Here is a 13463-nt window from a genome sequence, read left to right on the forward strand (position 1 = left end):
TCACTCAATTCCTAACAAATGACAAATAAGAAGAACACTATTACCGAATTAGATGTGTAGCATAATAAAATACAAGCAATGAAATGTCTCACATTTAGCAATTTGAGCATTCAAAAATAACAGTTTGCTTCTATGCTTTTTTTTCTATGTTCATGTTCCTCTTCTTCAATGTTCTGCTTAATGGCAGGTCTGGCTCTGATGTCCATCAGAGTTTCTTGGGAACATTACAGTAGTGGTTTTCTGTTACCTTCTACTGGATTATTTATAGATGTTTTCTCCTCTCAGCCATTCACACTTATGGACAATTTAGTAGCCAGTAAACCTAACCACATGTCTTTGGACTGTGGAGGAAACCAGAGCACCCAGAGGAAACCCATGCAGATACGGGGAGAACATGCAAACTCCACACAGAAAGGCCCCCGTCAGCCATTGTGCTCGAACCCAGAACCTTCTTGCTGTGAGGCGAAAGTGCTAACCTAGCATTCATGTTCCTATGTCTACAGAATCAAGTGAATCATGCATGATCCTAGCTACTGGTGATCTGCAGTGGCCAGAGCACAGGTGTCTACAGGTCCATCCATCCATCCATTATCTGTAGCCGCTTATCCTGTGCAGGGTCACGGGCAAGCTAGAGCCTATCCCAGCTGACTATGGGTGAGAGGCAAGGTACACCCTGGACAAGTCGCCAGATCATCGCAGGGCTGACACATGGAGACAAACAACCATTCACACTCACATTCATACCTATGGTCAATTTAGAGCCAACAATTAACCTAACCTGCATGTCTTTGGACTGCGGGAGAAACCGGAGCACCCGGAGGAAACCCACGCAAACACAGGGAGAACATGCAAACTCCACACAGAAAGGCCCCCGTTGGCCACTGGGCTCGAACCCAGAACCTTCTTACTGTGAGGCAACAGTGCTAACCACTGCACCACCATGCTGCCCTAGCAGTCATGTTTCTATGTCTACAGAATCAAGTGAATAGTGCATGATCCTAGCTACTGGTGATCTGCAGTGGCCAGAGCACAGGTGTCTACAGATCACTTATGCAGAATAATTATGCATGGAAAGCAGTGGGGAAAAAACTGTATGCATAATTCACTGTGGTCTGAAAGAGATTTTTACTTGGCTTGGAATGTAACCTTAAGGCAAACAAGGGCTATGCATCAAAAAGTTATAGTCTGAACCTGGAAGACAATCTCGTCTATTCTATGAATTTCCTTACAGAGGGACAGAAACCAGCCAGGTTCTAGACAGAGAGTACAGATTTGTTTAAATCTTTCAGCACACTATTGTACTTGGTGAGTAATTATGCAGATCTGTGCTTCCTTGAATATAATATATATGAGCACAAATTCTCCATCTCAGTAGGATTCAAGGAAATCACACAAAAAAAAGATTCCTAACAAGATTTTCCTATGCTGTTAAAGCTCAATTAATCAGTATGCTGAGCCGGGGCAGGGTTTCTTATAAGACTTTCTCTTGCTAAAATTCTCCGGTGTGTATGCTGACTGCAGTGACAGTCACTAAACAGGTGTCATGTCATTTTTATATAAAGGCCACAAAAGTAACCTGTCTTACCTAGGATGGCAATAACTTCATCATCCTGAATGACCTCAAGTGAGCCAGACACCACAAAGCATAGCGTGTCAACACTTTCTCCAGCATGGAAGATGAGGTCTCCTGGCGCGCAGTGTGTTGTCTGAAACTCCACAGCCAAGGAGCGTAGACAGCCGTCACTTGCCAGTCGGAAGGCAGGATGCTCATTAAACACCTGCCGGTTCAGGTGGACGCAAATGTCTGCCCGCATGTCTTTGGGGCAGATGGACAGCACCTAGGAGAAGAGAGAGGGGGTATATATGTCATAGCAGAGTCGTGACACATTGCAGTGTCAGTTGATGTGTGTGAATCAGGATGCATGAGACAGTGAATCAACACTGTGTAATGAGTGGAGAAGTGTAGACTTGCACTGATTCAATGCAATTTGATGGCAGCAATAAAATTCAAGAAAGGAACAATTCAGCAAGCATCACACCAATAATGTACACAAGTCAAAAAGGTGCAGAGCTATACAGCCGTGTATCAGTGTGTACAGAATTTATGTACAGGACAAGCGCTACACTGGTGGTCAGGGATTTAGCTTCTCGTAGATAAAAGAAAATTGCTCAGCTGCTTTTGGAAGCTGGAAGTGATTTGGAGTTTCTTAGTAGATATGAATATTTCATTTTGGTGCAGTATAGAGCGATAATTAAATCAACCGTCACCTGAAAGGTTTTTCCCCTGTCTTTTTTTTTTTAAATAGAAAGGTACTGTATTATAAAAACAGCAGGCACAGTGGTGCAGAGGAACGCAGGCACAGTGGTGCAGTGGTTCACACTGTCACGACGCAGCAAGAAAGTTCTAGGTTCGAAACTCGCAGCCAACTAGAGCCTTTTTGTGTGGAGTTTACATGTTCTCTCCATGCCTGCATGGGTTTCCTCCCACAGTCCAAAGATGTTGATTAATTTAACTGACTACTCGAAATTACCCATGGATGTGTACACTCACTGGCCACTTTATTAGGTACACCCATCCACCTGTTTTATGCAGTTATTTAATCAGCCAATCCCTTGACAGCAGCACAACGCATAAAATCAAGCAAAGAGCTTCAGTTAATGTTCGTTTCAAACATCAGCATGGGAAAAATTGTGATCTCAAAGTGTGACTTTCGCTGTGGCATGGGTGTTGGTTTGAGCAAGATGGACTGGTTTGAGTATTTCAGAAATTGCTGATCTCCTGGGGTTTTCACACACAACAGTCTCAACAGTAGAGTTTACACAGAATGGTGCGAAAAACAAAAAACATTGAGTGAGCGACAGTTCTGTGGGTGGAAACGCCTTGTTGATAAGCGAGGTCAGAGGAAAATGGCCAGATTGGTTTGAGCTGCCAGGAAGGATATAGCAACTCATAGCAACTCTTTACAACTGTGGTGAGCAGAAAAGCATCTCAGCATGCAACAGCAGAAGGCAACACCGGGTTCCACTCCTGCCAGCCAAGAACAGGAATCTTCGAATCAAGAACAAGTTTCTATTAAAGTGGCCAGTGAGTGTATGGTTGTTTGTCTTTGTGTCAGCCCTGCAGTGGATTGGCAAACTGCTCAGGGTGTACCCTGCATCTTGCCCAAAGTCAGCTGGGACTGGCTCCAGCCTTCCTGTGACCCAGATAGGTAAGTGGTATGGATGATAAATGGATGAAAAATGCTGAGTAAGACAAGACAGGTGCACTTTAATGCTGATCACTGACATGTTCCATATCAAGTATCTAAAAGTTAAAGTTCAGCTATTATAATTATTATCGTGTTGTTCTTTAAAAAGCATATCATTTAGCACTCAGGTCCAAGCAGGACTTTTTTTTTTGTATAAGATTGTATTATGACATTTTCTGGATTGACTTACAGTAGAATGTTATGAAAACATGCTGTATATCATTATTAGACAGTAAATGTTTTGACTTCATTCAACACTCTTCAGTTATTCAGCCATGAATACAGCTAAGCACAGCTGTCAGTCTTATGATATGATAAATGAGATTCCATCTACAAATACAGACAGCTGCATATTCACTCAGTATGCTGTAAGTATACAGTCCTGCTTTCAAAATGTCTTTTACTTAAGCTTCCCTGGAATTAGCTTAATCGCCATAATTTTCAATTTCCTGAGAACAATCTATGTGCAGCTAGTAAAGCTGACTTTAAAGGTAAAGCTAGCCGCACACTACGCCGATTTTCAGCGTACCGAACCAACTGAAGTCGCGAGTCAGGCGTAAAGACTAGTTTTCGATGGTACCGACTCATCTCACAGCCGATTCGAAAAACTAATCGGGAGCCAGACTGATCGGCGAGAGTCGCTAGCAATAGCCAATCATATCTTTCGCATATAACACATGACATCATTAAACACAATTTCTAGCGCGAGAAATACGCGTTGGTAGCACCTAATGCAGGTATATACTGTAATTCCATAGACTGAAGCTTTATCCATAGACACAGTGGGCTGGAAAGCCATTCTGCTCAAGTTGTGTGGCTGAATTCCAAATCGCTTTAACTCCCCTATATAAGTGCACTATTTAAGGTTGGAAATAATAGCTCATGCAGCCTAGATAGTGCGCTACATATTCCATGTTGTGTCATTTGTAATTCAGCCTGTAGCATCTTCAAGTGTTGGATTTAACAGTAACTATATCCAATAGCCAATCACAAAGCTATTAAGTTGTCACGTGATATTTAGCGGACTGTTTGTTATGATGCTTAGTTCGCATAATCTCGTTTGGTGTCGCTTCAATCGCGACTGCACTCGTCAACAGTCGTGAGTTAGTCGGGGATATGTGCGTGCCCTGTCGGGAGTCGGCTCTGAAATGGGTCGGTTCGGTACCGCATGGATCGGCGTAGTGTGCAGCTAGCTTAAGAGCTTCTTTCCTGGTGTTCATTGGAGCTTGTCACTATGACCCACTGCACTTGGGAAAAAAATGGCTTTTTAAAGTTTTATTTAATTTAATTTTGGTTGATCAGATGCTAAGGTATATATTTTAACAACATTAAGTTTTTTTGTTTTTTTTGTTTTTTTCAAAATGTGATGCAAATGGAAAATATGAAATGAATGTGATACTGAAAAGGCCGAGGCTTTCTCACCTTCTCTGTATCAATGCCTTTTGACATGGCCCATGTGGAGACAATGTAGTCCATTACTCTTTCACTCAGGCCTTTTGGCACCTGATAGAGCTTCAGAAAGTCCCGTACATTGTTCAGCATTTCATGATAGCGGTTGGTATTGGTATACATCTGCTGGAAGATGGTGGTCACGTTTCCAAAGATGGTGGCATACAGGAGAGCTGTGAAAGAAAGATGGCCAGCAAAGGCATTGTAATATACATGTGGTGAGGTGAAAAGCCACTCAATATACTACTTACAGAAGAATCACTAATCTAATCGAGAGAAGGTATCTGACCCTTTATTTTAACTTTTAAAACATAGAACTTTACATAAAGTCTTGAGCGACAGCGTGAAAAACTATTGCATATTGTGATTTTAGGAAATACATTTTACCTAAAAATGTCATAGTTTGTGGGTGATTATTTAAAAAAAAAAGTCTTTTTTTAGTTTATAGTAACAATTAATATTAGTGAATGTCAGTGAGATAAGTTTATAATATTACTTACATTCTAACAACTAAACAGTCATTCAAGTTTAAGAAATAAATGAGATTTGCCCTGTTGTAGTTAAAAGAAAGAAAGAAAGAAAGAAAGAAAGAAAGAAAGAAAGAAAGAAAGAAAGAAAGAAAGAAAGAAAGAAAGCGCCATGGTTCTAAAGTTGATTTTTGTGTGAAGAACTTAGTCATATAAATGAAAGATCCTGGAAGATTAGATAAACTTCAAAGAAGCTCACAAACTTTGCAGTGATGCCACACCCGTACAGAGAAAGCACATTTTTCTTTAAAAAGGAATAATCAATAGTAATCAAGGTTAATTGATTATCAAAATATATATTCAGCTGCAGCATTGCAATTTAAATCTGGTGCATCATTGGTGCATCAACACTGACTGAATGTAATCAAACTATCCCTACAAATCACTCACTCATTACCTACTCCCTATATACTGTACAGTAAGTATATGAGACATTCCACCGAATGGGTGCCATTTGCTTGTTGTACCACTCCCAAATTAAACTTAATTTGTTATACCTTTTCAACACTGATTATAATAACACACATACTGTATTTAACTATTCAAAATGTGTATTGGTCAACCTCAAGCTACGTTATTTATTTTTTTACAAGGTTTGAAAGTCAAAGATGGCTGCATACTCTTTATATGAGTAACAGGACTGAAAGTAACAGGACTGAGTTTTTAGCCTAGGATTAGCTAATACATGGAATTAAGCCACATGGCGTAATCGCTAATAGCATGACCACACTTAGCACATTCAGGTGATTTACCAAAAATCTGTATTTTTAAAATAAACAAATATCATCTAAGAAATAATTTAAGTAACAGGACAGTATGTTGACATTGATCTTATCAGTCAAAGTTAAAAAAAAAATCATCAAAGATACAGAAAAGTAAATGAGAGAACTAACTTTTGGTCTTCCCATGGCCTTCAGAAGACACAACTGATGTAACTTCCTGTTGAGCATGTGATTTATAGAAATGTTCCAAATTTGTCAGATGGGGTAATATGTTTGGGTAACAGGACTGAGTGAAAACCCAGGGACACGACTAAAATGTGTATTTTAACTAAGATATTGTGGATTTCTTATGAAAAAAATATATTTAAACCATGGATAGGATATGGAGTCACACAACAGTGCAAAAGAAATACTGTTTCCAAAGGATCTTAATCATAATATTTCATAGTTAAGTATAAAGTTAGAGTGCGGGGACAGGTAACACATGCTATTTTACAGTGTTTTAGGTAGTTTTTATTAATCCTTACAATTATATATCTTAAATTTGAAATCAGATCAATGTGCAGGACATTCTGCGTAATAAGGAAATGTATTTTAAAGTACATTTTTATATGCATTTATACATATAATTTTCTAGGGACGGAAATAGCACCGATTCGGTAGAATGGCTCATATAGTATATAAATTGAGGCTCGGCAACATTATGTAGCAATAAAATGAAGTCAGCTGACTACCTGAATGTACTGAATGACCAGGTTACCCCACCAATGGATTTTTTCTTCCCTGATGCCACAGGCATAAAATTAGGGCTCAAATAGTGAAAGAGTGGTTCAGGAAGTATGAGAAATCATTTTCATACATGAATTGGCCACCACAGAGTCCTGACCTTAACCCCATTGAAAGCCTTTGGAATGTGCTGGAGAAGATTTTACAGTGGGGTTCAACTCTCCCTCCATCAATACAAGATCTCAGTGAAAAATTAATGCAACTCTGGATGGAAGTAAATGTTGTGATGCAATATTATTCATTTATTCTTTCATTCATCTTCAATAAACACTTTGATAACCAAGGTTGTGGTCAACCCAGAGCCTATACTTGGAACACTGGGTATGAGGCAATAATACATCCTAATTGGGATGTCCATTCATCACACAGCACCATGCACAGACACATTAACCCCTTTTACACAGCCTGTTCAAGACAGAATTCTTATGCCTCTATTGGGTGTGATGTTTTTGACATTGACATTATTCTGTCCGACGTCACCCTAGATCACATCTCTGGTTGGGGAACGCCAGCTTGCAATGTAAAAACACACACTGCTTCAGCTTCATGCCAGCTTTATTTGGTTCAGTGTAAACAACCAAAGCCAAACTATTGAGGGATCTTCTTTACGGCAATATTGTGGAATATCTGTGTAAAAAGGGCTATTTAGTACATACTTAACACCTATGGGCAACTTAGGGTCACCAATCCACCTACTGGAATGTTTTGGGAGGTGGGAAGAAACTGGAGAACCTAAAGGAAACCCACACAGTCACAGGACAAGCACAGTAACCCAGGGTCAGGATTGAACCACTGACCCTGGAATTGTGCAGCAGCGACACTGTCTACTGCATTTGTTATAGAATTTATCAGAGAATTATAGGTTTATTGTGGGAAATGAGTTATATACTTATACACTCCCTATATATAGAGGACTATATAATGAGCTCATTGGTAAAATGAAAAAAAAAACCGCTTTTGAACACTAGCCCTTCGCGCTGGTATTCACATCATTAGTGTCGCACAATTAAAACGTGCCAGATCAGTCGGCTGGTGGGTTTTCAAAGTAATAAATACCTACATGTATTTTTGTGATAAATCCATATTATACTGAGCATATTTCCCATGTTAATAAATACAAAGTACCTGCATCTTTCAGTTCTTTTAAATCAAGGCTGAATACTTTCTTCTTTGCCACTGCCTTTTATTAAATCAAATTTGAGACTTTTAATTTGATTTCTTTCAGTGCGACTGCAATGCATGATGGGATATATTGCTTGGTTAGTGACCATCAGTTGTACACTACTTTTTGTGATGCATTGTGGGATACCTAGAGTGCACTATATAGGGTGCAATAATCCTCACTATCGTTTCAGACAGCACTACAAAATGGCGTCCTCACTAGTGCCCTATATAGTGAGTAGGGAGCGATTTTGGACACGGGTATGTATTTAATCCATCGCTATTTTTATTTATCCCTGTTTCATCTTCCTTGAATGTCTACTTAATACGAATAAGGTGGAAACACTAATAAACAGGACATATGCTGTCAGCTTGTAAATAACTGAAATCTGCAGTATGCAACTGGTAGCGGGCCTCAGGATGTTTCCATGGGAACAAACCTAGACCAAAATAGTTCCTGAGCTCTGTGCTTGTGTTATTACCAGAATGTTTACTGGTGCAAAAGAAAGAGTTTAGACCCAGAGAAGATAAATATAAAAAGACACAAATGTGTCATATACCAAAAAGGAAAGGAACAAAATTGACAGTACATTGGATGGTAGATCTGATTACAGTCTACCGCTGTTATAGACCAGCTTCTCTTCAGTTAGTAATAAAAACAGCAGGCTACTGAGGACCAGAATAATATACAAATGTGCGGCAAGTGGAATCTTCTGGATTGAAGGAAGGAGTCAAAATAGAAATAGAACCATATTATGTGTTCTCAAAGGTCACTTCCTTTCCATAACCACTTTGATCCATGTCAGGATCGCAGTGATTCTGGAGCCTATCTGAAGCTCGCTGGGCACGAGCTGAGAATACACTATGGATGTACGATCAGTCCATCACAGGGCACCATACACACACATTCATGGAGCAATTCCCTTGGGACATTTTCATCTTAGTAAATCCATGGACATGGTTTTGGGAGGTGAGGAGAAAAAGCAGAGAACCCTAAGGAAGCTCACATGGACACACGGAGAACATGCACAGAAACTCCACACGGAGAGTAACCCAAGCTCAGGATCAAATCACGGATCCTGGAGCTGTGACCCTGGTGGCAATGCTACCTGCTGCATTGTGTTAACATTTCAAATAATAATTGTAGTGGCTAGACATTTTATATCTTTAACTTAAATCTGAAATTCCAAGGAGCTGTTAGCAGGTCCAGACCCTTGTAACTATGTAGTTTTCCTATTAGTTGCAACTAATATCAGTACAGTACCTTCGTCAGTACCTTTAAACAATTTAATAGCTTGCTTTTTACTTCAAATGCTCCTGAAGGTGCAGATTACAACTCCCATCATCCTCAGCACACAACCTCATCACATGACCGCCAATCAAACTCCTGTCCCCCTCACAGTCACCTGATTATTCATGGAACTCCCCATTTGCAATCACATTATTTCCTTTAACTCTTGCTCTAGCATTGCACCTGTGATGACAGCAAGCCTGTGTTATCCATCTGTTGCTGTTATAGCTGTAGCCTGGCCCATGTTTAATGATTTAGTCTTGTCTAGTTTGCATGTCTAAGACTAATTGCCTGCTTCGCATTTCTGCATATTGTCAAGCCCTCTGGTTTGTCTTTGAAACTTTGTAGCTCAAACAGCACAAACCAGATAACTGATATCCACAATGAGTCCAAGGCTAGCAGTTTTTCAGAATGATATGTAGCAATGCACCACTGAAATCATGTTTTCTTTCGACAGCTCAACCTTTGTTTAGTATGAGTTTAGTTAAGAGTTATTGGTGTTTGTCGTAGATGGACACGAAACTACTAAGTCATTATGAATAAGGGAGCAGGCTGAATTAGAGTAACGGCTTTTGTGTTAAAGCAGCGTGTAATTTAAGTAAGACTTTGCCAATTAACACTGATGCAGATCAACACTGAACCAATAATTCATACTTCATGGTGAACAGAAGCTTTATATATCCATCCATCCATTATCTGTAGCCGCTTATCCTGTTCTACAGGGTCGCAGGCAAGCTGGAGCCTATCCCAGCTGACTGTGGGCGAGAGGCGGGGTACACCCTGAACAAGTCGGCAGGTTATCGCAGGGCTGACACAGAGGCCAAGTTTACATTAGACCGTATCTGTCTCGTTTTCTTCGCGGATGCACTGTCCATTCACATTAAAACGCCGGGAAACGGGAATTCGCCAGGGCCCACGTATTCAAGCCAGTTCGTGTCTGGTCCGGTGCTGTATAAACATTGAGGATACGCGGATACGCTGTGCTGAGCTCTAGCTGACGTCGTCATTGGACAACGTCACTGTGACATCCACCTTCCTGATTCGCTGGCGTTGGGATCACACACACAGCGGCTCAGTCCCGAATCACTGCTCGTGCGCTTCACTCGCGCGCTCTGTGAGCTGCGCAGGGCCGGAGTGAGCACCCTCCAGAGGGCACTCGCTGTTCAGGGCAGAGTGATTTGGAGCGCAGGAGGAAGCGCTGAGCCGCACTGACGTTTATTTACACATTTCAACCTCCTTCAGGCGCTTAAACTCAGTGAGAACATGAACATCACAGCCAGGTGTGTTTATCTGCTGGAGAAGGTGTTCGCTTGCCATCCTTCCACTTGCAAGTGGTGAGTGACTTGCGCATGCCCGATATGCACTGGGATCATGTGACGTGCCGTCTAATTAGTCATGTGATTAGCGTATCCGTGTATTGGCGTTGCTGTGTGCATGCGAATCGTGTATTGGCGTTGCTGTGTGCACGCGAATCGTTTTAAAAACGTTAATCTGATGATCCGCTGATTCGAAGTAATGTAAACAGGGCCAGAGACAAACAACCATTCACACTCACATTCACACCTATGGTCAATTTAGAGCCACCAATTAACCTAACCGCATGTCTTTGGACTGTGGGGGAAACTGGAGCACCCGGAGGAAACCCATGCAGACACGGGGAGAACATACAAACTCCACACAGAAAGGCCCTCGCCGGCCACTGGGATCGAACCCAGGACCTTCTTGCTGTGAGGCGACAGTGCTAACTACTACACCACCGTGCCACCCTATATGGTGGTGTAGTAGTTAGCACTGTCGCCTCACAGCAAGAAGGTCCTGGGTTCGAGGTCGGCGAAGGCCTTTCTGTGTGGAGTTTGCATGTTCTCCCTGTGTCTGCGTGGGTTTCCTCTGGGTGCTCCAGTTTCCCCCACAGTCCAAAGACATGCGGTTAGGTTAATTGATGGCTCTAAATTGACCGTAGGTGTGAATGTGAGTGTGAATGGTTGTTTGTCTCTGTGTCAGCCCTGTGATAACCTGCCGACTTGTCCAGGGTGTACCCTGCCTCTCGCCCATAGTCAGCTGAGATAGGCTCCAGCTTGCCTGCGACCCTGTAGAACAGGATAAGCGGCTACAGATAATGGATGGATGGATGGATGGATGGATGAATAGCAATATGAAGCAGGCATTAGACGGTCATCAGCAGAAAAACACAAACATACAGCCCCACTAAACCAGATTTCCACACAAAAGCAAATCATGTCAGAGCCCAGTGTATATACAGGTCTGATAAGCTAAGTAATTAGGCAGGGATCACCCACAGATTATTATTAATTGATACCACTAACATTTCAAAAGGTCACACAAACGTAGTCAGAAGCCTTTTGCCACAGATCTGGAAAAGGCCAAAGAATAGAAATGTTGAATAAATAGTATGGACTAAAATCATTATCAGCATTTTTTCTCTGGACATTGACAAATAACTGAGCATGGCTTCAATACAGAACACTATAATAAAGGTTTCCTTTTCAGAAAAGGTTAATGATTCTAAAGTAGAAACTCTTTAGAACCATTACCCATCCAAAGAGCCCTTGATGAACCCACAGAAAAGTTGGGAGAGAGAATAGCTATCGTCAAGCTCAAATGAACAGCCTGAAGAGAAATTCTTTTAAATTTAAACAGATTTTCACTTCAACATTTCACTTTCAGCTTTGAGCACATGCTTTATGATTGCCCTAAAGGCACATTCTGGATTTGTGAAAATGGGTGTATAAAAGTTTAATGGTTGTCTTGTAATGACAGTATACCCACAAGTGGAGAGCTTGTAATATCTCCCTGCTTAATAACCAAGTGCCAATGTAATATTCAGCAGGCTGAGTCACCAGTCTAGCACATGTGCTGTAGGCTGGTTCACAGTCCTGAGACAGATCGATACAGAAAGCATACACTTGCAAAACTAGCCATCAAACTCATCTTTACTCCTAAACCCAGACACATTCACCCCCCCAAAGCATAATAACTAGTTTAGGATGAAAGCCAGACAACACCTAGGCATGGATGGTACAAATAAACAGAGCAAACTATTTTAGCAAAATCTAGGACATTAAAATGCCTGAGCCTGGACAGCATGTTCTAAGTGATTTCTCTGAAATTCCTCACTGCTGAGAAGCCTGTAGATGTCCCAGAGGGTTTCACAAAGGCCGTACAGATAGAACATTTTGATGAGTATGATTCTAACTGAGTGAGCCTGCTGGGTTGGCACAAATACATACATAAATACGTACACACCAGCATACGGATAGCAAATATCTAATCCTGACTGAAGCATGCCAATTAAAACATTTACTCTACAACCAGCTGTGGATTGGTTTATTATAAGCTCTCAACCCATCAGTTGGCTAGGGAATTTAGAAATGGATGCCAAATTAAACAAACTCTAGGATTTATTTTATTTGTTATTATACAGATTTCTCAACACTGATATCTGGGAAATATCATTCCATGACATTTTCTGTCGGATATTAGCAGAGAAATTAATCAAGTTGATAACTCATTTCCCACAATAAACCTATAATTCTATGATATCTTCTATAACAAATGCAGTGGACAGTGTCACTGCCGCACAGTTCCAGGGTCAGTGGTTCAATCCTGACGCTGGGTTACTGTGCTTGCCCTGTGACTGTGTGGGTTTCCTCCAGGTTCTCCAGTTTCTTCCTACCTCCCAAAACATTCCAGTAGGTGGATTGGTGACCCTAAGGCCAAGTTTACATTAGACCGTATCGGTCTCGTTTTCTTCGTGGATGCACTGTCCATTTACATTAAAACGCCTGGAAACGCCGGGAAACGGGAATCCGCCAGGGTCCACGTATTCAATCCAGATCGTGTCTGGTCCGGTGCTGTGTAAACTTTGAGAATACGCGGATACGCTGTGCTGAGCTCTAGCTGGCATTGGACAACGTCACTGTGACATCCACCTTCCTGATTCGCTGGCGTTGGTCATGTGACGCGACTGCTGAAAAACAGCACGGACATCCGCCTTGTATCACCTTTCATTAAAGAGTATAAAAGTATGAAAATACTGCAAATACTGATGCAAATACTTCCCATTGTGTAGGTATGATTGTCTTGTAGGTAAGGAGGCTTGCTATCCTTCCACTTGCAAGTGGTAAGTGATGCGCATGCCCGATATGCACGGAGATCACACACACAGTGGCTCAGTCCCGAATCACTGCTTGTGCACTTCACTCGCGCGCTCTGTGAGCTGCGCAGGGCCGGAGTGCGCACCCTCCAGAGGGCACTCGCT

At 41.5% G+C, this 13463-nt stretch overlaps 1 protein-coding gene across 1 annotated transcript in view; it reads right to left on the reverse strand.

Annotated features, from left to right (window-relative positions):
* kcnh5a (potassium voltage-gated channel, subfamily H (eag-related), member 5a) overlaps positions 1-13463 on the reverse strand; it is a 213085-nt gene that overhangs the window by 69816 nt on the left and 129806 nt on the right. Inside the window, exons 9-10 of the mRNA XM_060917674.1 lie at positions 4671-4870; positions 1586-1838 (exon numbers count right to left, since the gene is read on the reverse strand). Of these exons, the coding sequence (XP_060773657.1) occupies positions 1586-1838; positions 4671-4870 (453 nt within the window). The remainder of the gene's footprint in view (positions 1-1585; positions 1839-4670; positions 4871-13463) is intronic.

This window comes from Neoarius graeffei, chromosome 3 (genome assembly GCF_027579695.1).
Source record: "Neoarius graeffei isolate fNeoGra1 chromosome 3, fNeoGra1.pri, whole genome shotgun sequence".
Lineage (NCBI taxonomy): Eukaryota > Metazoa > Chordata > Actinopteri > Siluriformes > Ariidae > Neoarius > Neoarius graeffei.